The sequence below is a fragment of the Kogia breviceps genome, chromosome X, assembly GCF_026419965.1.
Source record: "Kogia breviceps isolate mKogBre1 chromosome X, mKogBre1 haplotype 1, whole genome shotgun sequence".
NCBI lineage: Eukaryota > Metazoa > Chordata > Mammalia > Artiodactyla > Physeteridae > Kogia > Kogia breviceps.
Window position 1 is genome coordinate 122,575,093 of NC_081330.1, and position 26,959 is coordinate 122,602,051.

The 26,959-nt window shown below is 42.0% G+C and overlaps 1 protein-coding gene across 1 annotated transcript in view; it reads left to right on the plus strand.

Annotated features, from left to right (window-relative positions):
* The first annotated feature begins 370 nt into the window (after positions 1-370).
* Positions 371-26,959, plus strand: part of PIR (pirin) — a 102,524-nt gene continuing 75,935 nt past the window's right edge. Inside the window, 3 exon segments of the mRNA XM_059050912.2 lie at positions 371-546; positions 2,100-2,230; positions 20,651-20,743. Coding sequence (XP_058906895.1) covers positions 2,135-2,230; positions 20,651-20,743 — 189 coding nt within the window. The 5' untranslated portion in view covers positions 371-546; positions 2,100-2,134.

The window sequence follows — 26,959 nt, forward strand, 5'->3', positions numbered from 1 at the left end:
TTGGGACCGGCGCCCTGAACAGAACACCTGCCAGGTCCAATCCCCGCTCCCAGGGCCCAGCGCGCAGCTCTAGGGGGCGGGAGGGGCGTCGAGGTCAGGCGGGGGGCGGAGCGAGAGGATCCGCGCGGCGGCGGACTGTCAATCAAGGAGTATCGCCCCCGCCCAGGGCCCCAGAGACCCACACGCTCCCGCCTCCCGCCTCCCGCCTCCCGCCTCCCGCCTCCCGCCTCCCGCCTCCCGCCTCCCTGCGGCCGCCGGCAGCGAAGTGCTGAGTCACGGTGAGGCAGCTGCGCGGCGCCCTCCGAGCCCACCTTCCCCACGCCTCCCCCGCCGCAAGGGCTGCAGCAGCCGCCCTCAGCGGGCGGGACTACAGGGCGCCCGCGGGGCCGGGCGGGTGCAGGCGATCAGTTAGCAGGACCCCGCCCTCTCCGGCCCGCCTCAGACTCCCAGGGGAATATCCTAGGGAGCTGGCCAGAGATGCTTAAATAGTCCTCTGTAATTGGGTGCAAGTGGCAGACTTTTCTTTCTGCACACCTCTGCTATCTGGTAAGTACCTCATCAGTGGTTCACGTGCATAGAATTTAATTGTAGGAGTCTGGAAAGACCCAGAAATAGTCCAAATTGGGGGGGGGGCGTAAACTATCAATACTTTCAAGATGCTTGTAGGTAGGTGATGACAGTTCTGTACGGAGTGGAGGATTGAGCTCATTTCAGGTGCCCCACAGCCCAGCACCCAGTAAATATTTATTGATTGCCTGCCTCGGGGAGGGCACATTTAGGGTGAGCCTTGCTTGACTGCCTGGAGGGCTTTGCCGCGCGCAGTGCTCTGAGAAGCAGCAGCTCAGGGTCTTAGAGCGCTGACTACACTCCTTTGCGGTAGGCAGTCTTATTACTCCTATTTCGCAGGTGGAAAAACTGAGGAACAGAGAGGCTTAGCAGTTGGCCTCAGGTCACACAGCTGGTGCGTTGGTGAACTTGGGATGCAGACCCAGGCTGTGTGGCTCCCGAGTATGCTTCTTGCTGAAGCATCTGTCTTGGTTTGAGTGGGAATCTTTGAAGGAAAGGATTATACGTCGTTTGAAGAAGAGCGTTAGGAATTGCGGGTATTGTATGCAAGCATTTGAAGTGGAAAGGGGATTGATTATGCTTGTTTTGTGATATGCCGATGAGTAGGCTTTCGACCCCCAAAGAGGAAACACTTTTGGATTGGGGCTGTGGTTGGGTGCCAAAATACGGATAGCACTGTCAAGGGCACCTCCTCCATGAGTTTCCTGGGCTCTACTTCACGTGAAAGCTCCAAGATTTCTTGCTACTTAAGTTGACCCTGAGGTTCAGGGATAGATGGGTCTTTGAATTTGATGACCCTCAAAGATCCCTTTCAATGTCAAGGTCTTCGGCATGTTCAGGTGAGAGTCCCAGACCTCTTGGTTTTTCTCCGTGTTCCCTGTGTCGCACCACAGATCTCTCTCAGCTCATGGTAGCACCTCCGTCGTGGGGCAGCGCGGGGTAGGGGCGAGGTCGAGGGATTTCAATCATGTAAAGCAGATAAAGTGCGCTTTAGAGGTCCTTAGTAAATGCCCAACGGAGCTGTTATTACTAACTCTCGTCAAAGGTGGTCGTAGGACTACACCGAATAAACATTGTAAATCATTAGTAGGGTGCTGGGAACCTAGTTAGTACTCCCATGCGTTCACCATCATTATGGTTGTTTTAAAGCACCTAGTCCAGGTCTTGTGCAGAGTAAGCAATTTAAAAATTGTAGCTGTAGGGCTTCCCTGGTGGCGCAGTGGTTGAGAGCCCGCCTGCCGATGCAGGGGACGCGGGTTCGTGCCCCGGTCCGGGAGGATCCCACATGCCGCGGAGCGGCTGGGCCCGTGAGCCATGGCCACTGAGCCTGCGCGTCCGGAGCCTGTGCTCCGCAACGGGAGAGGCCACAACAGTGAGAGGCCCGCGTACCACACAAAAAAATAAAAATAAAAATTGTAGCTGTTAATACTTGGGGCAGGTGTGAATTTCGTATCCTATATTTTATAGTCCTTGGGTGGTCCCTCGATGATTTCTCTTTTGTTGTTTCTCCTCTTGCCCTCCGTCGTCTACAGCTCAGCCTCAGAACACTCTCTTTATAGCCTTGGACATGGCGTGGTCCAAAAAGGTTACCCTCTCACTGCGCAGCCGCGAGCAGTCGGAAGGGGTTGGAGCGCGGGTCCGCAGAAGCATCGGCAGACCTGAGGTACACTGGCTGGTTGGGTGGCTGTTTCCTGCTTTTTTGCAGAAGGGACTGGTGGGACCCTGAGGATAAACTTGGGAAGAGAGGGCACGAAACAGTCACGAGCTGCTCTGTGGGGTGCCTTAGGAACCAACTCTAAACTTAGCAATTGGGGTCCTCCCCGGAGCAGCCCCAGTCCCAAGGGGGTTTCTGTAATATAGATCCAGTGGTCCTGAGCTGAAACATCTGTGCCCCTCTCTGCACACCCACGTCCCATCCTGGGTTTATCTGTCAGCCTCTGTGTGCACATCACCAGACACAGCCACCTGATACCCCCGGGTTTACATGCCCACAGGTCAAAGCACCAAGGAGAGACACTGGGGCCCCATCCCAAATTCCCAGGAGAGAGAATCCGACTGGTTCGGCTTGGGTCAGGTCTCTACCCTGGACCAGTCAGTCATTGCCAGGGATCTGAATTCTTGGATCCCTGAGACCCAACTTTGTGGACCTCTTGGTGGGAGGTAAGTGGGGGCTTCCCTCAGAGAAGGTGATTGTAGGTGAGGCAGACATCTTTTCACATTAGAGAGCAGTTTTATTTGAAAGTTATGGGAGACATGGGACTTGGCGGAAAAGAAAATCTTATATGCATAGAAAGGTCATCAAATGGTGGTTATAGTCCAAGGAATACAGTGCCCAGCACCAGATTGCAAAAACAGATTTCTTTTTATTGAGGTATAATCGATATATAACATTAGTTTCAGGTGTACAACACAGTGATTCAGTATTTGTATATATTGCAAAATGATCACAAGTCTAGTTAACTTCTGTCATCATACATAATTATTTTTTTTGTGATGAGAACCTTTAAGATCTACTCTGTCAGCAACTTTCAATTATGCAGTACAGTATCAACTATAGTCAGCATGCTATACATTCCATCCTCACGCCTCATTTATTTTGTAACTTAAAGTTTGTACCTTTTGACCCCCTTCGTCCATTTTGCTCACCCCACCCCCACGTCTGGCAACCACCAATCTGTTCTCCGTGTCTATGAGCTTGTTTGTTTTTAGTTTCCACATATAGGTAAGATCATACAGTATTTGTGTTTCCCTCTCTGACTTACTTCACTCAGCAGAATGCCCTCAAGGTCCATCCATGTTGTTGCAAACAGCAAGATTTCATTCTTTTTTGTAGTTGAATAATATTCCGTTGTATATTTACACCACGTTTTCTTTATCCATTCATCTGTCGGTGGACACCTAGCTTGTTTCTGTGTCTTGATTATTGTAGATGATGCTGCAGTGAACATGGGGGTGCATTCAGCTTTTCAAGTTAGTGTTTTCGTTTTCTTTGGATAAATACCCAGAAGTGGAATTGCTGGATCGTATGGTAGTTATACTTTTAATTTTTGGGGGGGACTTCCATACTGTTTTCTATAGTGGCTGCACCAATTTACATTCCCACCAACAGTGCACGAGGGTTCTGTTTTCTCCACACACTCACCAACACTGTCATTTCTTGTCTTTTTGATAATAGCCTTCCTACTACATGTGAGGTGTGGTTTTGATTTGCATTTCCCTAATTAGTGATGCTGAACTCATCTTTCAAAAAATATTTTTGAATAAAGGAAGAAGTATTTTTTTTTTTTTTTTTTACTCAAGCAACAGACCTGACATTCTAATCAACCAATTGTTTAATGGGTATTCATAGCATGTGAGAATGGATAATTGTATAATAGATTAAAACAGATGTCTGTTCTAAATTTTTTTTTTTTTAACATCTTTATTGGAGTATAATTGTTTTACAATAGTGTGTTAGTTTTTCCTTTACAACAAACTGAATCAGTTATACATATACATATGTTCCCATATCTCTTCCCTCTTGCATCACCCTCTCTCCCACCCTCCCTATCCCACCCCTCTAGGTGGTCACAAAGCACAGAGGTGATCTCCCTGTGCCATGCGGCAGCTTCCCACTAGCTATCTAATTTACATTTGGTAGTGTATATATGTCCCTGCCACTCTCTCACTTCGTCACAGCCCACCCTTCCCCCTCCCCATATCCTCAAGTCCATGCTCGAGTAAGTCTGTGTTTTATTCCCGTCCTACCACTAATCTCTTCATGACATTTTTTTCCCTTAGAGTCCATATATATGCGTTAGCATACGGTATTTGTTTTTCTCCTTCTGACTTACTTCACTCTGTATGACAGACTCCAGGTCCATCCACCTCATTATAAATAACTCAGTTTCATTTCAAGGAAGAAGTATATTAGGGAAATGGATTCTTTTTGAAAACTGAGGCTGGTTTGTTCCTCTTCTTAAATTCTGCTCTGATATTCTCATACTCTTAACCACCATTAACTTCCTATTCATCTGAGAATGTCTCTTGAGGTCTGTCAAACATTGTTTTTCGAAGGGACACACGCAAACAGGATTATTCTGAGGGCTAAATGCACAGTGCATGTTGGGAAGATGCAGATGGGTGTGGTGTCATTTTATACTAGGCCACATGCCAGCAGGGGAATTCTAATACCCGTCAATAAACCCATTATTGTATGTTGAGGGTAGCTTATACTTGAATTACTCCATCAGAAACACATCTGCTGAGGAGTTCTCAATTTTTCTGGTCTTGTGAACCCCTTTGGAGATCTGCTGAAAACTATCATTTCATTCTCAGAATAATGTTTTATCCATTCCTTCTCAGAAATATGTTTTTTACTTTTATTTATTTATTTTTAATAGAACTTTATTGGAGTATAATTGCTTCACAATACCATATTAGTTTCTGTTGCACAACAAAGCGAATCAGCCATATGCGTACACATGTCCCCACATCCCCTCCCTCTTGAGCCTCCCTCCCACCCTCCCTATCCCACCCCTCTAGGTCATTGCAAAGCACTGAGGTGATCTCCCTGTGCTGTGCGGCTGCTTTCCACCAGCCAACTATTTTATATTCAGTAGTGTATATACGTCGATGCTACTCTCACTTCACCCCAGCTTCGCCTTCCCACCCCATGTCATCAAGTCCATTCTCTATGTCTACCTCTTTATTCCTGTCCTGCCCCTAGGTTTTTCAGAACCATTTTTTTTTTTTAGATTCCATATATATGTGTTAGCATACGGTATTTGTTTTTCTCTTTCTGACTTACTTCACTCTGTATGACATACTCTAGGTCCATCCACCTCACTACAAATAACTCAGTTTCGTTTCTTTTTATGGTTGAGTAATATTCCATTGTATGTATGTGCCACATCTTTATCCATTCATCTTTCGATGGACATTTAGGTTAGTTTCATGTCCTGGCTATTGTAAATAGAGCTGCAGTGAACATTGTGGTACATGACTCTTTTTTTTTTTTTTTTTTGCGGTACATGGGCCTCTCACTGTCGTGGCCTCTCCCGTCACAGAACACAGGCTCCAGACGCGCAGGCTCAGTGGCCATGGCTCACGGGCCTAGCTGCTCTGCGGCATGTGGGATCTTCCCAGACCAGGGCACGAACCCATATCCCCTGCATCGGCAGGCGGACTCTCAACCACTGCGCCACCAGGGAAGCCCCATGATTCTTTTGGAATTATGGTTTTCTCAAGTTATATGCCCAGTAGTGGGATTGCTGGGTCGTATGGTAGTTCTATTTTTAGGTTTCTAAGGAACCTCCATACTTTTTCCCATACCGGCTGCACCAATTTACATTCCCACCAACAATATAGGAGGGTTCCCTTTTCTCCACACCCTTTCCAGCATTTATTGTTTCTAACTTTTTTGATAATGGCCTTTCTGACCTGCGTGAGGTGATACCTCATTGTAGTTTTGATTTGCATTTCTCTAATAATTAGTGATGATGAGCATCTTTTCATGTGCCTCTTGGCCATCTCTAAGTCTTCCTTGGTGAAATGTCTATTTAGGTCTTCCACCCATTTTTTAACTGGATTGTTTGTTTTTTTGATATTGAGCTCCATGAGCTGTTTGTATATTTTGGAGATTAATCCTTTGTTGTTTCATTTGCAAATATCTTCTCCCATTCTGAGGGTTGTCTTTTTGTCTTGTTCATGTTTTCCTTTCCTGAGCAAAAACTTTTAAGTTTAATTACATCCCATTTGTTTGTTTTTATTTCTGTTATTCTAGGAGGTGGATCAAAAAGGATCTTGCTGTGATTTATGTGAAAGAGTGTTCTTCCTATATTCTCCTCTAAGAGTTTTGTAGTGTCCACTCTTACATTTAGGTATCTAATCCATTTTGAGTTTATTTTTGTGTATGGTGTTAGGGAGTGTTCTAATTTCATTCTTTTACTTGTAGCTGTCCAGTTTTCCCAGCACCACTTATTGAAGAGACTGTCTTTTCTCCATTGTATATCCTTGCCTCCTTTGTCATAGATTAGGTGACCATAGGTGTGTGGGTTTGTTTCTGGGCTTTCTATCCTTTTCCATTGATCTATATTTCTGTTGTTGTGCCAGTACCATATTGTCTTGATTACTGTAGCTTTGTCATATAGTCTGAAGTCAGGGAGTCTGATTCCTCCAGCTCTGTTTTTTTCCCTCAAGACTGCTTTGGCTATGTGGGGTCTTTTGTGTTTCCATACAAATTTTAAGATTTTTTGTTTTTGTTCTGTAAAATATGCCATTGGTAATTTGATAGGGATTGCATTGAATCTGTAGATTGCTTTGGGTAGTATAGTCATTTTACTATGGTCAGCATACAATGTTGATTCTTCCAATCCAGGAACATGGTCTATCTCTCCATCTGTTTATATCGTCTTTAATTTTGTTCATCAGTGTCTTATAGTTTTCTGCATACATGTCTTTTGTCTCCCTAGGGAGGTTTATTCCTAGGTATTTTATTCTTTTTGTTGCAGTGGTAAGTGGGAATGTTTCCTTAATTTCTCTTTCAGGTTTTTCATCATTAGTGTATAGGAATGCACGAGATTTCTGTGCATTAATTTTGTATCCTGCAACTTTACCAAATTCATTGATTAGTTCTAGTAGTTTTCCGGTGGCATCTTTAGGATTCTCTATGTATAGTATCATATCATCTGCAAACAGTGACAGTTTTACTTCTTCTTTTCAAAATTGTATCCCTTTTATTTATTTTTCTTCTCTGATTGCTGTAGCTAAAGCTTCCAAAACTATGTTGAATAATAGTGGTCAGAGTGGACCACCTTGTCTTCTTCCTGATCTTAGAGGAAATGCTTTCAGTTTTTCACCATTGAGAATGATGTTTGCTGTGGTTTTGTCGTATATGGCCTTTATTATGTTGAGGTAGGTTCCCTCTATGCCCACTTTCTGGAGAGTTTTTTTTTTTATCATAAATGGGCGTTGAATTTTGTCAAAAGCTTTTTCTGCATCTATTGAGATGATGAAATGGTTTTTATTCTTCAGTTTGTTAATATGGTGTATCACATTGACTGATTTGCGTATATTGAAGAATCTTTGCATCCCTGGGATAAATCCCACTTGATCATGGTGTATGATCCTTTTAATGTGCTGTTGGATTCTGTTAGCTAGTATTTTGTTGAGGATTTTTGCATCTATATTCATCAGTGCTATTGCTCTGTAATTTTCTTTTTTTGTAGTATTTTTGTCTGGTTTTGGTATCAGGGTGATGGTGGCCTCATAGAATGAGTTTGGGAGTGTTCCTTCCTCTGCAATTTTTTGGAAGAGTTTGAGAAGGATGGGTGTTAGCTTTTCTGTAAATGTTTGAGAGAATTTACCTGTGAAGCCATCTGGTCCTGGACTTTGGTTTGTTGGAAGATTTTTAATCACAGTTTCAATTTCTTTCTTGTGATTGGTCTGTTCATATTTTCTGTTTCTTCCTGGTTCAGTCTTGGAAGGTTATACCTTTCTAAGAATTTATCCATTTCTTCCAGGTTGTCCATTTTATTGACATAGAGTTGCTTGTAAGTAGTCTCTTATGATGCTTTGTATTTCTGCGGTGTCTGTTGTCACTTCTCCTTTCTCATTTTTAATTCTATTGATTAGAGTCCTCTCCCTCTTTTTCTTGATGAGTCTGGCTAATGGTTTATCAATTTTGTTTACCTTCTCAAAGAACCAGCTGTTAGGTTTATTGATCTTTGCTATTGTTTTCTTTGTTTCCATTTCATTTATTTCTGTTCTGATCTTTATGATTTCTTTCCTTGTACTAACTTTGGGTTTTGTTTATTCTTCTTTTCTAGTTCCTTTATGTGTAACGTTAGATTGTTTATTTAAGATTTTTCTTGTTTCTTGAGGTAGGCTTGTATTGCTATAAACTTCCTTCTTAGAACTGCTTTTGCTGCATCCCATAGGTTTTGGATCGTCGTGTTTTCATTGTAATTTGTCTCTAGGTATTTTTTGATTTCCCCTTTGATTTCTTCAGTGATCTCTTGGTTATTTAGTAATGTATTATTTAGCCTCCTTGTATTTGTGTTTTTTACAGTTTTTTCCCTGTAACTGATTTCTAATCTCATAGTGTTGTGGTCAGAAAAGATGCTTGATATGATTTCAATTTTCTTAAATTTTCTGAGGCTTGTTGCTTTGTGACCCAAGATGTGATCTATACTGTAGAATGTTCTTCTCAATGTAGAATGTAGAATGTAGAATGTTCTTCTCAATGACTTGAGAAGAAAGTGTATTCTGCCACTTTTGGTGGAATGTTGTATAATTTTCTATTAGATCTGTCTGGTCTTTTGTGTCATTTAAAGCTTGTATTTCCTTATTTATTTTCATTTTGGATGATCTGTCCATTGGCTTAAGTGGGGTGTTAAAGTCCCCTACTATTATTTTGTTAGTGTCAATTTCTCCTTTCATGATTGTTAGCATTGCCTTGTGTATTGAGGTGCTCCTGTGTTGGGTGCAAAAACATTTATAATTGTTATATCTTTTTCTTGGATTGATCCCTTGATCATTATGTAGTGTCCTTCTTTGTCTCTTGTAACAGTCTTTATTTTAAAGTCTATTTTATCTGATATGAGTATTGCTACTCCAGCTTTCTTTGGATTTCCATTTGCATGGAATATCTTTTTCCGTCCCTTCACTTTCAGTCTGTATGTGTCCCTAGGTCAGAAGTGGGTCTCTTGTAGACAGCATATATATGGGTCTTGTTTCTGTATCCATTCAGTCAGTCTGTGTCTTTTGGTTGGGGCATTTAATCCATTTACATTCAAGGTTATTATTGATATGTACGTTCCTGTTACCATTTTCTTAATTGTTTTTGGTTTGTTTTCGTGGGTCTTTTTCTTCTCTTGTGTTTCCTACTTAGAGAAGTTTCTTTAGCATTTGTTGTAAAGCTGGTTTGTTGGTGCTGAATTCTCTTAGCTTTTGTTTGTCTGAAAAGCTTTTGACTTCTCCATTGAATCTAAAAGATCCTTGCTGGGTAGAGTAATCTTGGTTGTAGGTTTTTCCCTTTCATCACTTTAAATATGTACTGCCACTGCCTTCTGGCTTGCAGAGTTTCTGCTGAAAGATCAGCTGTTAACCTTATAGGAATTCCCTTGTATGTTATTTGTTGCTCTTCCCTTGCTGCTTTTAACATTTTTTCTTTGTATTTAATTTTTGATAGTTTGATTAATATGTGTCTTGGCGTGTTTCTCCTTGAATTTATTCTGTATGGGACTCTGTGCTTCCTGGACTTGATTGACTGTTTCCTTCCCCATGTTAGGGAAGTTTTCAACTATAATCTCTTCAAATATTTTCTCAGACCCTTTCTTTTTCTCTTCTTCTTCTGGGACCCCTGTAATTTGAATGTTGGTGCGTTTAGTGTTGTCCCAGAGGTCTCTGAGACTGTCCTCAGTTCTTTTCATTCTTTTTTCTTTATTCTGCTCCTCAGCAGTTATTTCCACCATTTTGTCTTCCAGCCCACTTATCTGTTCTTCTGCCTCTGTTATTTTGTTATTGATTCCTTCTAGAGTATTTTTCATTTTGGTTATTGTGTTGTTCATCTCTGTTTGTTTGTTCTTTAGTTCTTCTAGACCTTTGTTAAACATTTCTTGTATTTTCTCAGTCCGTGCCTCCATTCTATTTCTGGGATTCTGAATCATCTTTACTATCATTACTCTGAATTCTTTTTCAGGTGGATTGCCAATTTCCTCTTCATTTATTTGACCTTGCAGGTTTTTACCTTGCTCCTTCATCTGTGACATATTTTTTTGCTGTCTCATTTATTTTTTTCTTAATGAGTGTGATTGTGTTCCTGTTTTACTGGTTGTTTGGCCTGATGCTTTCCACACTGGAGTTTGTAGGCTCTTGGGTAGAGCTGGGTCTTGTTGCTGAGATGAGGAACTCTGTGAGGCCTCACTCCGGTGAATATTCCCTGGGGTCTGAGGTTCTCTGTAAGTCCAGTGGTTCGGACTCGGAGCTCCCACTGCAGGAGCTTCAGCCCGACCCCGGGCTTGCGAATCAAGATCCCACAAGCTGCATGGAGCAGCAGAAAAAGAACAATGACAAAGTAAAAAATAAAATTAGACTAGGAAGCTAACAGATATGTTAGAAAGAATGTAAAAATAAAAATATAGTTGAATCAACAACCGGAAGGTACATCAGTACCACAGTAGTAAAAAAGAGGAGGAGGGAAAAGAAAAAAATAAAAAGGCAGGGTGGTGGGAAGGCCTTGGCTGTGGAGAGCGGGGGGCCTAAGCAAGGTGGAGGTTTGGGTGGTGGGCGGGGCCAATGCTCAGGACCCACAGGGCTGGAAAAGGCCCTGGGGGCTGTGTAGGGTGGGGCTTAGGCATGGGATTATATACAAAGGAAAACCTTTGTATTGAAATATGGTTAGCAAAATTGTTCAAAACAAATTTGTAATCTAGTAACTTAAATAACAACTCTAGTGACATTCGATAAGGAGATCTGGTGGCAGTTCTCATAACTACCTAATTTCAAAGCTGTGAGGGGCCTGAATAATAGTTCGCTATACCTGCAACAGCTGTGATGTGATATGAAAAGAGCTTTAGGGAGGGAGGGTGACGCAAGAGGGAAGAGATATGGGAACATATGTGTATGTATAACTGATTCACTTTGTTGTAAAGCAGAAACTAACGCACTATTGTAAAGCAATTATACTCCAATAAAGATGTTAAAAAGAGCTTTGATTTCTACTGGTGGAAAAGTCACAGGTCCTGGTAAATTACTGTGGTTCTTTGAATACATCCATAATTAAAGGCAATGTTACATTTTACTTTGGAGCTGGGTGGTGGTGACTTGTTGCGCACCAGTGTAAATGCCACTAAGCTGTACACTTACAAATGGTTAAAATGGTAAATTTCACGTTATGTTAGTTTTACTACAAAAAAATTCAGAAGAAAAAAATTTCCAGTTAGAGGTTAGTGAAAGTAAAAATGTGTGTGTTTGTGTGTGTGTGTGTGTGTGTGTGTGTGTGTGTGTGTGTGTGTGTGGTTGTTTTTTTCCCCCAGCCAAGTTCACCTGAATTCTATCCATGGTTCCCAGTTAAGAGTCCCTGGCTGAACACCTATGCTTTAAAGACCTCTGCATTTTACTAATGCAAAGGATCTGCCATGCCCCAGGTGTGCCTCTACCCTAAAGAAAAATAATGGATAGGAATCATTCCCAATGCCATCACTCTGGTTTAATCACTGTTAAGACAAAGGGTGTTTCCTTTTGTCTGTGTATAGTTAAATATTTTCGTTGTACAGAATAAACAATTTTGTGTCCTTAGTTTTTCATTTAAGAGGGTAGCAAAAGCACTTCCCATGTTACTATAAATTCTTCATAAACACCATTTAAGTAGTTATGACATATTCCAGTGTATGAGCATACCATTATTCTCTTACTCCTGGCCCTACTTTTTAAAATTTTTTAATTAAAAAAAAATTTTATTGAAGTATAGTTGATTTACAATGTGTTAATTACTACTGTACAGCAAAGTGATTCAGTTATACATACGTGTATATATATATTCTTTTCCATTATGGTTTATCATAGGATATTGAATATAGTTCCCTGTGCTATGTTGTAGGACCTTGTTGTTTATCCATTCCGTATATATAAAAGCTTACATCTGCTAACCCCGACCTCCTCCCCCTTGGCAAACACCAGTCTGTTAACTATGTCTGTGATTCTGTTTCTGTTTCACAGGTTCATTTGTCATATTTTAGATTTCCACGTATAAGTGGTATCATATGATGTTTGTCTTTGTCTGATTTACTTCACTTAGTATGATAATCTCTAGGTCCATCCATCTTGCTGCAAATGGCATTATTTCATTCTTTTTAATGGCTGAGTAATATTCCATTGTATATGTGTACCACATCTTTATCCATTCATCTGTCGAGGGACATTCAGGCTGTTTCCATGTCCTATTGGGGATAGCGCTGCTATGAACACAGGGGTGCATGTATCTTTTCGAATTATAGTTTTGTCTGGGTATGTGCGCAGGAGTGGGATTGCAGGATCGTGTGGCAACTCTGTCTTTCGTTTTTTGAGAAACCTCCATACTGTTTTCCACAGTGGCCGCACCAACTTACATTCCCACCAGCAGTGCAAGAGGGTTCCCTTTTCTCCACACCCTCTCCAGCATTTGTTATTTGTAGACTTTCTGATGATGCTGGCCCTGCATTTGACCATTTCGATTGTTACCCTATTTGTTAGCACTCCACACACTGCCAGCTTGCCAGAAAGATGGACCCCAACCCTCCCATCAGCAGAGAAGGAGAGCATCACTCTCACTTCAAGGTGGTTACTTTTCAAACTTTTTGTACCAAGGCTGCATCAGGAGAAAATAAAATCTCATAAAAAACCTGGAGCCCAGAGCTATTTTAGTGTAGAATTTACACCAGTGTTTGATGTTAGTGGCCCTAGGTGACACGTTCCCTGTGACTGTAAATGTGGAGGTGGAGGAATTCGCAGTGCTCTTTTGGTGATGGATGGTAAACAAGATGGAGTTGGGCTGGCTGGCATCTTCCATTACCATTGTGGATGGGCCTGGACAGCCAAGCTGGAATTGAAATGATTGCACAGCGTGATGTTGGCGGGTGGTTCCTCTGCGCTCCCCGCAGGCGGGAAAGCCACCAGTCACCGGCGTTTGCCTCTCTGCCCCACTTCCCCTTCCACCAGACAGTCCTTGCTCATGTGAGTTGCCTTGGACCACTGTCATGCGGTGACACCTCAGAGATGCTGTGGGTTCAGTTCCAGGCCACTGCAATAAAGCAAATATTGCAGTAAAGCAGGTCGCATGATTATCTTGGTTTCTCAGTGCATATAGAAATTACTTATGTTTAATCTACACTGTAGTCTACCAAGTGTGGAATAGCATTGTGTCCAGAAAAACAATGTACACACTTAATTAAAAAAATACTTTATGGCTAAAAAATGTGAACTGTTATCTGAGGCTTCAGCGAGTTGTAGTGGTAGTGGTAATGTCAAAAATCACTGGTCACAGATCACCATAACGAATAGAATAACAGTGGAAAAGTGTGAAATATCGTGAGAATTACCAAAATGTGACACAGAGACACAAAGTGAGCAAACGCTGTTGGAAAAATGGCACCGATATACACTTGACGCAGGGCTGCCGCAGACCTTCAATTTGTAAAAAATATAATATCTGCAAAGCGCAATACCTCTAAGTGCAATAAAACAAGGTATGCCCGTATGTGTTTTTTATTAGGAAGAATTTCTAATGTAGAAAAGTAGAAACTAGTATAATAACTCTCCAGGTACCCATCATCACAGCGATCAACTCATGGGCCATCTTGTTTCCAGTCTTGGTCCCCATCCGTTTCTTCCGTCGAAGTATTTTGAATTGAATCATTTCATTTCACTCAGAAATATTTCAGTTTTTACTTTAAAAATATAACTATAATCCCATTATCACAGTTAAAATTATAAGAGTTTCTTAATATCAAACCACCTTGGTCCTAGTTGATGCAGGACCTGTAGATGGCGCTCTCCATTACCAGTGTCTCTAGACCTTGAGTCAAGGTAGACGAGCATGGAGTCAGAGGTCAAGTCCATTCAAGGCCATATTTCGACCTCAGTCTGGACTACGTGTTGGCAGTTTCCTTCTACTTGCTCATTGTTACCCTCAAGCTCCACTTTAGAGGCTGAGTTAGGCCCAGGGGGTAGTCTGAGGTGTTGGAGTCTACCTTTGAGGGGCCTCTGCCTTCTTCTGCTGCCATATTATCTTGATGTAGCCTGGCCTTTTGTCAGGTATTGGGAGGGTTGGCGGGGGGTCCTCTCCTGAGACAGCAATTTAAAAGAAGAAAAAATAATTTAAAAAACAGGCATTGGGCTTCCCTGGTGGCGCAGTGGTTGAGAATCCGCCTGCCGATGCAGGAGACACGGGTTCGTGCCCTGGTCCGGGAAGATCCCACATGCCGCGGAGCAACTAAGCCCGTGAGCCATGGCCGCTAGGCCTGCGCGTCCGGAGCCTGTGCTCTGCAACGGGAGAGGCCACAACAGTGAGAGGCCCGCATACCGCAAAAAAAAAAAAAAAAAAAAAACAGGCATTATTGCCCTTATATCAGTTAGATTAGACTCAGTTGTGTGTAACAGAAAGCATCCTCCCAAACCAGTGGTTTATGTATGTAAGGATTTGTGTTTCTCTTTTGAAAATCCAAAAGCAGGTGGTCCAGGGTGGGCCTGGAAGCTCCACACTTACCAGAGACCCACGCTCATTCTATCTTAGTTCATCCTTATTACTGCATTCTTACCGTATCACGTTATGGTCCAAGATGCTGTCAGGGCAGTAGCAACCATTTGCCCTTGGGTGCAGAAAGGAGGAAGAGGGGAAAGGCAGAACGATATATGCCAGCTGTCTATCTCCTTTTATAAGGGATTTCCTTAAAAGTCCCACCCAGCAACTTCTACGTTCCTCTCATTAGCCAGATTCGGTCATATGACCACACCTACCTACAAGGGAAGCTAGGGACCTAGCGCAAGTACCACTTGGGATGTTGGTGGAGTACCTTCTTAGTACACAGAATTATTCTAGATTCAGTGGAGCATCATAGAAAAGCATAACGTTGGCCCTGTCCCCAAGGAACTGATATTCGTGGCAGTTACTTCCAGTGCTTCCTGATTTCAGTAAAATGCCAGGCTGCTGGAGCTTTGGTAAAGGAGCACCACAGGCCGGAGGGGTGGAGGCCACAGGTTTCAACTGGCCTCAAGAGATCAAAAGCAATAGCTGGGAAGCTGCCAACCGAAGGTGGCAGCTAAAGGATTTGGAACTGTTTGAAGGAAAGGAGATTCTCTTATCGTTCAAAAACTTTGAAAGATCATCAGTTTCATGAGTTGGGGACCAAGTCAGGACATTTTAAAAAATCAGAGTTCTTATATATCCCAGAGCTTGTCTTGCAGATAACAGGTGTCTCTCTAAGATGTTCTTGGATACATGCTGTATGTTTAGAGAATGTGAGGAACTTTGATGAGGGCTAATACCTCGCCTGCAAATAACACTTTAGGACAATAGTCTGATGCAGATACTCTTGCTTGTCGGAGGAAGAGTGTCTCTTACACACGTGCCCCATCCTGTAGCCAGATAAACAGTTCATCCCTCTTTCACCACATCCAGCCCCCTGGCTTCTGCGGGCTTCTTGTGCTGCCTTTCTTTCTGTGTGTGTCCATATGTCATGGGCCGGTGCCAGAAGGATTGGATATGCGATCCAGATATCACAAATAGGACTTCCCAAACAATGAGTACCTACTGGTCTCTCAGTGGCAGATGGTGATGAGGGTAATACTGGAAAGGGGAACCTCTTCTTTTCATGATTTAGTTAACAGCAGGACGTATTTGCTCATAGGAAACTGATCCCAAGAAGCAACACACCTCTTGATCTCATCTTTACCCACATTTTAGTACCATAGAACCACAATAATGTAGAAGTAAAAAGCCATCTTGAGGTTCTAGACCCTTTGTTTGGCAAGTAGTTGTGTCTCAGAGATTTATGGAACTGGTACAAGGCAACAGATACCACCCATCTATGTAGAACCTGCCCTGCTTTAGGCCCTGGACCAGGTGTTCTCCATTCATTGTTTCCAGGCCTGCAAGCTGTGTATTATCCTGTGAGAAGAAGCAGTGTATAATAAGGTATGAGAATTTTCAGCCTCTCCTTCTCCCAACCCCAGTTCCATTCCTGGGCTTCCACTGAGCTGAAATGGAATTATGAGAGACAGGGTGAGACCGAGAGGATCTGAGATCTGATTTTCACCGGAAAGGGCAGAGAGTTACTGGTGGGAGAGAACAGAATACATTCAGAAGGTGAGGGGGAGAAGGAGAAGAGGGGAGAGCTGTCTCCACATGGTTGGAGGGGATTTGAAGGGTTAGAGTGAGAGACGATGGAAATATTGGAGACGTTTATTGGCGAGGAGGAGGGCTGATTTGAAACAAATCTTCAAGTCGAAGCCCCTTTTGGCATTTTTCAGAGAATTCAATAGATATTTGAATTGTTTTCCAGTTACTTTTAAATATTGGACTGGATGAAACACTGGGCTAAGATGGGTTACAAAGTGGCCCAGCTTTATATGGCTTACAGCCCGTATTTTAAAGTGAAGAAATTGAGGCTTGATTAGGCTAAAAAACTTGTAGTAACTTGTTGAATTTGTGTGCGTGTGTGTGTATGTACTATATGTGTTATGTGTATGTATATACATATGTGTGTGCAAGTGTGTATGCATATTTTTTCCACAGAAGGTGAAAATAAGAGAGTCCAGACAAGAGACAGAGGGTTTGGCACCTTCATTTCTAGCAATAGGACAGAGTAGATACCCTGAAACAAAGAAGCAAACAAACAAATAAATAACCTAAAAATTAATTAGCTGAGCTGACAGAAAGTTAGAGCAATTCTTAGAGTCTAAAAACAATGAGAAAGAAAGAAAAAATAGGAAATCTGAATAGTCTCTTAGCCAGTAGGGTAATTGAATCAGTATTTTGAAAGTTTATTACAAAGCGACAGGTCCACGTTTTACAGACAAATTTTACCAGATATTTAAGGTACAGATGATTCCACTAATACACAAACTCTCCAGAAGATGAAGCTCCGGGGAGTCCTCAAACCACGTTATGAAGTCACGTTACCTTGCTATCAAGACCAGGCAGGGACAGCAAATGAAGGGATAATTGCATCTCATTTAGAAACAGTTTTGCAGGACTCGTAAGCAAAATATTAACCAACCAAATACAGCAATGTATAAAAAGGTATTATGTCATGACCAAGTTTGGATTGTCTGAAGAAAGCGAATTTGGTTTAATGTTAGAAAATCTATTTATATAACTTAGCAACACTAAGAGATTAAAGGAGAAAAAACATGTAATGTCTCAATCAGTGCAGAAAGCACATTCACTAGAATTCAGCATCCATTTATGCTAAAGGAAAAATCAGTAAACTTGAAATAAAAGGGGAATTCCTTAACCTGATGACAGGAATGTACAGAAAACCCACATTAAACAACCTGCTTACCAGTGAAACTTTAAAAAGCAATCTGTGTAACATTAAGGACTAGGCAAGGTTGCCTATTACCATCTATTCTACTCAGCATCCTTGTAGAGGGGCCAGCTTGCAAGAAGACAGAAAAAGAAATAGAAAGTATGAGGGTTGAAAATAGTTGTTTGCCGATGGCTGTTGGTTGGAATATTACTCCCAAATATTCACTCCCTCCCTGTAGTAGATTATACATTCCCACCCACTTTTGGGTGCGTTACCCATGAGTCCCACAGGGTGGGTTTAAGTGCCCTCCTGTCTGCCTTCGGGCTCGACCACATCACGTGCTTTGACCAATGGGACATGTAACTGGGATTGTGCACCATTTGGCTCCTGCCCTTGGCTATGAGAACAGCACGTCCTAGAGAGTGGCCACTGTTTCATCTTGGGACCCAGAATGAGAAGACATGTAGAGGCCAGCCTGGCCCAGCAAAACCCAGAGAAACGGCAGCCTGCCTCAGCTTTAATGTAATGCAGGCTAAAAATACTTTGTGAACGTTCTATTGGCCAAAAGCTTATTGATAAATATACTGGTGATATGAATGTCTGCAAAGAAAACCCAAAAGAAGCTATAGATGAACTATTAAAATTAATAAGAGCTTAGCAGTGTTCAAAATCGCCTTCCTATTCATGTTTCTTTTTTTTTTTTTTTAACATTTTTTTGGCTGTACCACGTGGCTTGCAGGGTATTTAGTTCCCCAACCAGGGATTGAACCTGTGCCCCCTGCAGTGAAAGCATGGAGTCTTAACCACTGACCGCCAGGGAAGTCCCTCTATTCACATTTCTAATCCCCAGCCGCAAACTGTTCAAAAACATTAGTTAAAAATGCTATTTTGGGCTTCCCTGGTGGAGCAGTGGTTGAGAGTCCGCCTGCTGATGCAGGGGACGTGGGTTCATGCCCCGGTCTGGGGAGATCCCACGTGCCACGGAGCGGCTGGGCCCGTGAGCCATGGCCGCTGAGCCTGCGCGTCTGGAGCCTGTGCTCCGCGATGGGAGAGGCCACGACGGTGAGAGGCCCGCATACTGCAAAAAAAAAAAAAAAAAAATTGCTATTTACATTCCTGTAGCTTTGTAATATAGTTTGAAATCAGGGAGCATGTTGCCTCCAGTTTGGTTCTATTCAGGGTCTTGTGTGGTTCTGTACACACTTTAGGATTGTTTGTTCTATTTCTATGAAGAATGTTATTGGGATTTTAATAGGGATTGTGTTGAATGCTTTGGGTAATATAGGCATTTTAACAATATTAATTCTTCCAGGACATGAGCACAGAATGTATTTCCTTTTATTTGTGTCATCTGTACTTTCTTTCATCAGTGTCTTGTAATTTTTAGTGTACAGGTCTTTCACCTCCTTGGATAATTTATTCCTAGGAATTTAATTCTTTTTGATGCAATTGTAAATGGCATTGTTTTTTAAATTTCTCTTTCTAATAGTTTGTTGTTAGTACATAGAAACTCAACGGATTATGGTAGTGCATATTTGAAAGTTGCCAAGAGAGTACCTTTGTATAGTAACAGATGGTAATTAGACTTAGTGTGGTGACCATTTTGCAGTATTTACAAATATCAAATCATTACCATCCACATCTGAAACTAATATAATGTTATATGTCAATTATACCTCAATGCAAATACTATTTACAATGCTATAAAAGTATGTTAGTTAGAAAAAATGTTTAATATATGCAAAATCTGTATGGAGAAAATTATAAATCCTATTTAAAGACATTTTCAAAGACCTGAATAAATGGAGATAACCATGTTTATGAGTAGGAAGACTCAATATTATATAAATGTCATTTCTTCCCAAATTGATGCATAGATTCAAAGCAAGTCCAATCAGAAGTCCAACATTTTTGTTTGTATATGTTTTTAAGTTTTCTAAAATTAGTGTAGACTAACAAATGGCCAAGAGCAAGCAAGATGAACATAAAGATATGCTGATGACAGCCAGATCTGTTTCTACCTCTAATTTGGGCTCAAGATTTATCTTCAGTTGCCATCTAGCTTTTGCACAATATACTGGACACTGAATATTCATAGTTCTATTTATATAAATATTTATATACATATCTCAAACTCAGTGTGACCTAGAATGAAGTCACCATGGCTACTTCAAGGCTGCTTCTTCTGTTAGGTTTCTTGTGCTTCCGGATGGCCCTACTGTCCTCCCAGGCCCCATAGCTAGAAATTTGGGAGGGATCTAATGCTCTTTTTCCCATTCTCCATCACTACTGCCATTGCCTTAGTCCTGGCCTTTGTCCTTGCCTGGACGGTTGAAATCACCTTCTGAATATTCTTCGCCTCACGTCTCTTCCTTTTCCAGACCATCTTCCACATGTATGCTAGGCTGCTCTTTCTAGATCTGATCGTGTCAACCTGATGAAAACCCATCACCTTCAGGATAAAACCCAAACTCCTTTAAGATTTGGCCTGTATCCTCAGCCCATCTCTCATCATAATTCCATGTGCATCTTTTGCTTCAGTAGAGAAGTTTCCTCGCAGTTTTTCAAGTTTGCCAAGCTGCTTCTCTGCTCTTTCATTTAGAATATTCTTCCTTCTCTCACTTCTTGATTAACTTCTACATGTACTTCAAGACCCACCTCAAGTGACACCTCCCTGGTAGAGCCTTCCCTGATCCCACCCTACGCTCCTATGTATTGTCTTTCTCCAGAGCATTTATCATCACAGCACAGTAATTGATGTTCTAGTCTGTTTCCCTGTGATGAATCTGTTTATATATAGACTGTATCTCAATTGTGCTTGACTGTTTAGATCGTAGACAATCATGAATTGTTTGTCCACTTCTCATAAAATGTCAACTGTTTAACTTAGTGAATCCGTGTGTGTGTGTGTGTGTGTGTGTGTGTGTGTGTGTGTGTGTAACGAGTTCTTTCCTGAAAGCAACTAGCATTGCAAAAAGTTGCTCATTAGCCAAATCATTTTTAATTAGGTTTGCTAGATCTCTTCTTGAATGTAGCCCCGAGTAGCATGGCTTAAAAGGCACATCTAATCTGCTGGATTTTTTTTTTTTTTTCAGTTAAAATATCTGGATCCATTTTTACTGTTTGATGAATTTAAAGGCGGTAGACCAGGTGGATTTCCTGATCACCCGCACCGAGGTTTTGAAACAGTAAGTAAAAGAATTTGACCGCAAAATTGTGTATTTTAAAATTTACCTCTGTTCTTAAAATTAGTAATCACTTCTAATAGAAAATTCAAATTTAGGAGCAATGAATAATAGGCAAAAATTAATTTATGAGTTCCTGGCTATAGACTGGTTGTTAACAGAATTGTAATATCTATTTTACATGAAATATATTCAAATTTAAATATTTACTGTTTTTAATCTACTTTGAATTCGTTTGAATTTGTGCCACTGGATATATTCCTGTCTGAGCAGTTAAAAAAGGCAAGAACTGGCTTCTTAAAGTATTTATATAATTAAAATAATTTATTGGAGGTAGAAGAAACCATTTAAGATGTGATTAAAATACATTTATATAAAAACCTGCTTATCTTCAAGAATTTTCAGAAATGTTTAATCTCATGTAGTATAATATTTTAAACCCCAAAAGACAATCCAAGAACACTATTAGTATTTAACTCAGTTCTAAGGGATTATAGAATCAAGGGGCCGAAACAGAACGTGGCCTAAAAGTTAGAATTTTAAGGCCAGATATATACATTTACAAATTTAACTGTAAAGTTTATAGAGATTCTGCTGAACACTTATGTTCAGTTTTAGTTCAGTGAGAGAATAAGAATGTGTAATATAATATTGGGGACCTTTCAAAGATTCCCATTCTCCACACACACGGGTATCGTGGGGAAGATGCAGGGACAGTTCCCAGCAAAGTTCAGTCGCCTGCCCCCTGAGGAAAGCCTGTGTTCTAAGGAAACAGCCCAGGGCTTAGGGTGTTTGTCAAGCCCATTACTGAATGAGTCAATGTTTATTGATGTCTGGCGACATGAAGCGTGGTGTCAGGTGATCTTTTGGATGCTGGGATGTGTGTGTTTGAGACAGAGGAAGGGGAGGCTAATGAAGAATGAGGCATGGCCCCTGCTTGCCTCCAGTATGGGGTTTAGTTAAGGATGTAAACGATGGACAGGTAAAGAGGTGACCTCTGCAGTGTGAAAATAGAGTAAGCCTAGAAGCTTCTGGAAGCAGTATGAACGATGCAGGTCGTTGGACCGGTTTCCATTTGTCACTTAGCCATTTGCCCTCCGGTTCTCTTGTCTGTGACCACTTCGGGGCCACTGGGCCTTGCTTTACAGCAGTAATGGAAGGCATGCCTTTCACCTCGCCGACACTCACGCTGAGTTCTGACTCGGCTTCTGGAACAAGTCTCCCTACCGTGCTCTTCTGCTTCTGGTATCTGGTCCGGTAGGACGTTCTCACCACTCCATCCCACAGCTCCAGCTGCCATTTTACTAATCCTTCAAGATCTTCTCAGATATTACTGTCTCCATCATGTTTTCCAGACAGTCCCGAGAGGATACCCTTTCTCCTTCATTTGGCCCCCGTAGCATTAGATTTTTCCACTCATACATGTTAGATCTTTATGGTGGCCTTGATCATATTCTGTTTTGTATTAAAATGAGGAATTGCCTCAACCTCCCCCACCCACACCCAAGAGGACCGTAAGTTTCTTCAGCTCAGATCATCTCGCCCATCTCCATGTTCTCCTGGTGGAGATTCTCAGTCACTCCTGGCTGAATTTAATTGAATAATAAAAAGAGATGGCTTCTGCTGAAGATGACGAATATATTAAATAAAATGAATGATGAGACACATTGCTTTCCTTTCCATTATTGAAAGAAAATTGAATTTCCTTTCTTTCTTTCTTTCTTTTTTTTTTTTTTTTTTTGCCACACCACGCTGCATGCGGGATCTTAGTTCCCTGACCAGGGATCAGACCCGCTCCAGGGAAGTCCCTAATTTCCTTTCTAAGTTACAATTTATAAATTGTGCAGTGCTCAATGTTAAACTACTCTGGGAAGAGGTCCAGCTGTAGAATACCGATTTTCGGCTCTTTACGTTTGAGTAAGCATTTTCCTGACAAGTGTAATTGTAACTATAGCCAATGCTCATCATCTGTAGATTCTATATGCGTGAATTCACCTCCTCGCTAAATGTATCTGGCACTGTGGTGCTTGCGCCGGCATTGGCGGGCATGCGCAGAGCAGCCCCAGTGTGCACATGCTCTCAGCTGAGGGTGATCGAGACGATGCTCTGCCTTGTGTCAGCTCTCATACTGCAGACAAGTGTCCTTCTTGAGGTCTATTTAGTGCCACATTTTTGTGCTTTTTGTTGGTGATCTCGCTGTTTTAAATGCCTCCCCCACCCCAGGCATAGTGCTGAAGTGCTGTCCAGTGCTTCTAAGGGCAAGAAGGCTGTGAGGGGCCTTATGGAGAAAATACGTGTGTTAGAGACGCTTCCTTCCGGCCTGAGTTACACTGCTGCTGGCCGAGAGTTCAGTGTTAATGAATCAGCGATATATATTCAGTAAGGTGTCTTTAAACAGAAGCACACATAACAGGAGGTTACGTGTGGATTCTTGGTTGTGACTTGAGGCTCGCCGGAACGTAACCCTGTATTTCCCCGGGAGCAGAGATTCAGTGTTGGCTCATTCTGTGATCATGGCAACTTTATAGACCATCACTACTGTAAATAACGAGAATCGACTGTACCAGTTTCCCCCGGGAGTGTAGGTAAGCTTAAGGACTCAGCTGTCTCTTACTGTGAACTTTAATAGCCTGCAGTTCAAAACCAGGTCCACTTCTAGGCTCTCCTCACCTCCTTCCTGGAGCATTTTCTACAGGCTTGTTGTAAATTTTGAAAATGCTAATTAGTATAAAGAACAGAGTTAGAATCACCTGTTATCTTACCATCCAGAAATAGGCGTTGCTATTCTTTGGGCGTATTTTCTTCCAGTACTTTTTTTTCTGGTATGCTGTATATGTTTTGTGTCTTTTTTCCCCCCTACCATTGTACTGTTAACATTTTCCCAATATTTAAAAAAAGACTAATCTTGGATGGCTTCATTAAGCATCTGCCATGAAACTGTGCCAGTTGACATTACCAGAGCAAGGTATGAGGGTACTTGTTTTCCTTCGGCATCGCCAACACAATATATTTACCCGACTTTTCTTTATCTTTGCCATTTTGACAAGTGAAAAATAATGCTTCATCAGTTTTAATTTGAATTTTTCTTATCTGAGCAAGGTTGGTTATCTTTTCATTCATTTTTGGCTGCATTGGGTCTTCGTTGCTGCGCGTGGGCTTTCTCTAGTTGCGGTGAGTGGGGGCTACTCTTCGTTGTGGTACACGGGCTTCTCATTGCGGTGGCTTCTCTTGTTGTGGAGCACAAGCTCTAGGTGTGCGAGCTTCAGTAGTTGAGGCCTGTGGGCTCAGTAGTTGTAGCTTGTAGGCTCTAGAGCGCAGGCTCAGTAGTTGTGGTGCATGGGCTTAGTTGTTCTGCGGCCTGTGGGATCTTCCCGGACCAGGGCTTGAACCCGTGTTCCCTGCATTGGCAGGCGGATTCTTTTTTTTTTTTTTTTTTTTTTTGCGGTACGCGGGCCTCTCACTGCTGTGGCCTCTCCCATTGCGGAGCACAGGCTCCGGATGCGCAGGCCCAGCGGCCATGGCTCACGGGCCCAGCCGCTCCGCAGCGTGTGAGATCCTCCCGGACCAGGGCATGAACCCGCGTCCCCTGCATCGGCAGGCGGACTGTCAACCACTACACCACTGCGGAAGCCCTTCTTTTCATTTTTAAACATCTTTTTACCATACATGTTTATATTCTTGGCCTGTTTTGTTCTGTTGGGTTGGTGGTATTATTCTTATTGCTTTATAAATGCTCTTTGCATATTAAAGAAATCAGGCCCTTTTCAGTGATAGGAGTTGAAATAGTGTTAACAAGGATTTGGCTTGTTTTGCATGCCCCCAAAGGTAGACCTTTAGATACAAAGCATAGATACAACCCAATAGAAGGAAGACCTTTTTAACAATTCCTTATGCAAAGATGGAATAGGTCCCCTGGATCAGTGATTTTCTTATGCCTGGAGAAATACAAGCATGCACTGCATGTTAACATAATGGGTATGTTATCAAGATCAGTGGTCCTCAAAATAGGCTTTGTGCGAGATGAGTCAGTGCTGTGCTGAAATAAAATATTAGAGCTCATGTTTATATTTTTAAAGAAAACTGAAATTATGCTGGACTAACACATGAATATAAAATAGAACTAAATATATGTTGTTTAGTCCCTGCTCACATTTTTTTTAAACTGATACTGATACATGATCAAAGAAATGTGGAGAATATTATCCTGCAAAATTCTTATTACCCCAAGTGTGATCCATGAACCAGCAGTGGAATCACCTGGAATCTCAGGTGCCAACTCAACCTAGGAATCACTTATCTAGATGACCCTCCAAACCAGAAATATTATTATTTTTTTTTAAATTGAAGTATAATTGATTTACAATGTTGTGTTAATTTCTGCTGTACAGCAAAGTGATTCAGTTATATATATATGTGTGTGTGTGTGTGTGTGTGTGTGTATATATATATATATATATATATATATATATATATACACATATATACTTCTTCATATTCTTTTCCATTGTGGTTTATCACAGGATATTGAATATAGTTCCCTGTGCTATACAGTAGGTCCTTGTTATTTATACATCCTATATACAGTAGTTTGCATCTGCTAGTCCCAAACTCCTAATCCATCCCTCCCCCACCTCCACCTTGGCAACCACAAGTCTGTCCTCTGTCTGTGAGTCTGTTTCTGTTTCATAGATAAGTTCATTTGTGTCATATTTTAGATTCCACATATAAGTGATATCATATGGTATTTGTCTGTCTTTTCCTGACTTCACTTAGTATGATAATCTCTAGGTCCATCCATGTTACTGCAAATGACATTGTTTCATTCTTTTTTATGGCTGAGTAGTATTCCGTTGTATGTATGTACCACATCTTCTTTATCCAAGAAATATTATAACTCTATGAGCTAGGAACAAGAACCTGATTTTACTAAGTTAATGGCTAATCGTTTTCTAAAACTTAACTCTTCGGTTTAGATAGCAAAATATATTCTGTTAAAAACTTGCATAGAAGTTGAGGGAAGGGGCTTTCCTGGTGGCACAGTGGTTGAGAGTCCGCCTGCCGATGCAGGGGACGCGGGTTCGTGCCCCGGTCTGGGAAGATCCCACATGCCGCGGAGCGGCTGGGTCCGTGAGCCATGACCGCTGAGCCTGCGCGTCGGGAGCCTGTGCTCCGCAACGGGAGAGGCCACGGCAGTGAGAGGCCCGTGTACTGGAAAAAAAAAAAAAAGTTGAGGAAGAAGGAAGGCCCTGGAGGAGGCACAGCTGGTGGTCCCAAGACAAAGGGGAAAATGCACCCAATATTTCCTGCCTGTAGTTTGGACTCCGCGGAGCATTGTTTTGAAAGGCCAAGTGGTAAAGGGTGGAATGATTTTGCAGTTACCTATTTCTGGTCAGGCCTGATATCTTGATTTGTTTAGGGCAACTCTATATGCTCAGAACAAAGAAGCATCTGAAAAAATGTGCAACACTCTTCCTTTTTAATCCACGCCCTGCCCAAGTTTAGTTTTGCCTGAAAGAGAAGTGCTTCAAGTTCACGCACTGTTGATGAACCCTTCACCTACCATTTTGTACCTTTCAAAATCATCCTTTAAATTATGGCCTCAGGACTTTCCAGGTTTTAGCACTGAAAGGCCCGTTCTCCTAGGAACCCCTCTGTCCTGCGGAAACCAACAACGTGGTTAATCATTTCTGCTTCAATTGAAGAATGGTTAGGAGGAACCGTCCTGCCTGCTTCGCAGGAATGTGTTAGGATTGTCTGGTCCATTCTGTCCTTAGTGGGGCTTAGAAATGTTTTATCAAGTTTTTCACCACAAGCCTCAGCAGGTTCTTTGATTTTGTTCAGCAGAACAAACCGGCTGTGTTTCCAAGGGTGTGCCCATCAGAAAAGCCAGACTAGTGTTTACTGGTTGGCAGCCAGCAGCATTTGCATGCAAGCTCTGAACAATACCTCTAGAGGAAGGGTAGGGTTCTGTTGATTCACACCTAAAACTTAAAACTGGACCCAAACCTCCCGTCTCCCACGCAGCCTGTTTTTTCTCATTTGCGTTGCTGTTTGAAACCCAAACCATACCATCGTTGAATCAAAGCTGGGGAAAAAAAAAAGTTTGTTTGAATTCAAAATCCATTCTGGAGGGACTTCCCTGGTGGCGCAGTGGTTAAGAATCCGCCTGCCAATGCAGGGGACCGGGTTCAAGCCCTGGTCCAGGAAGATCCCACATGT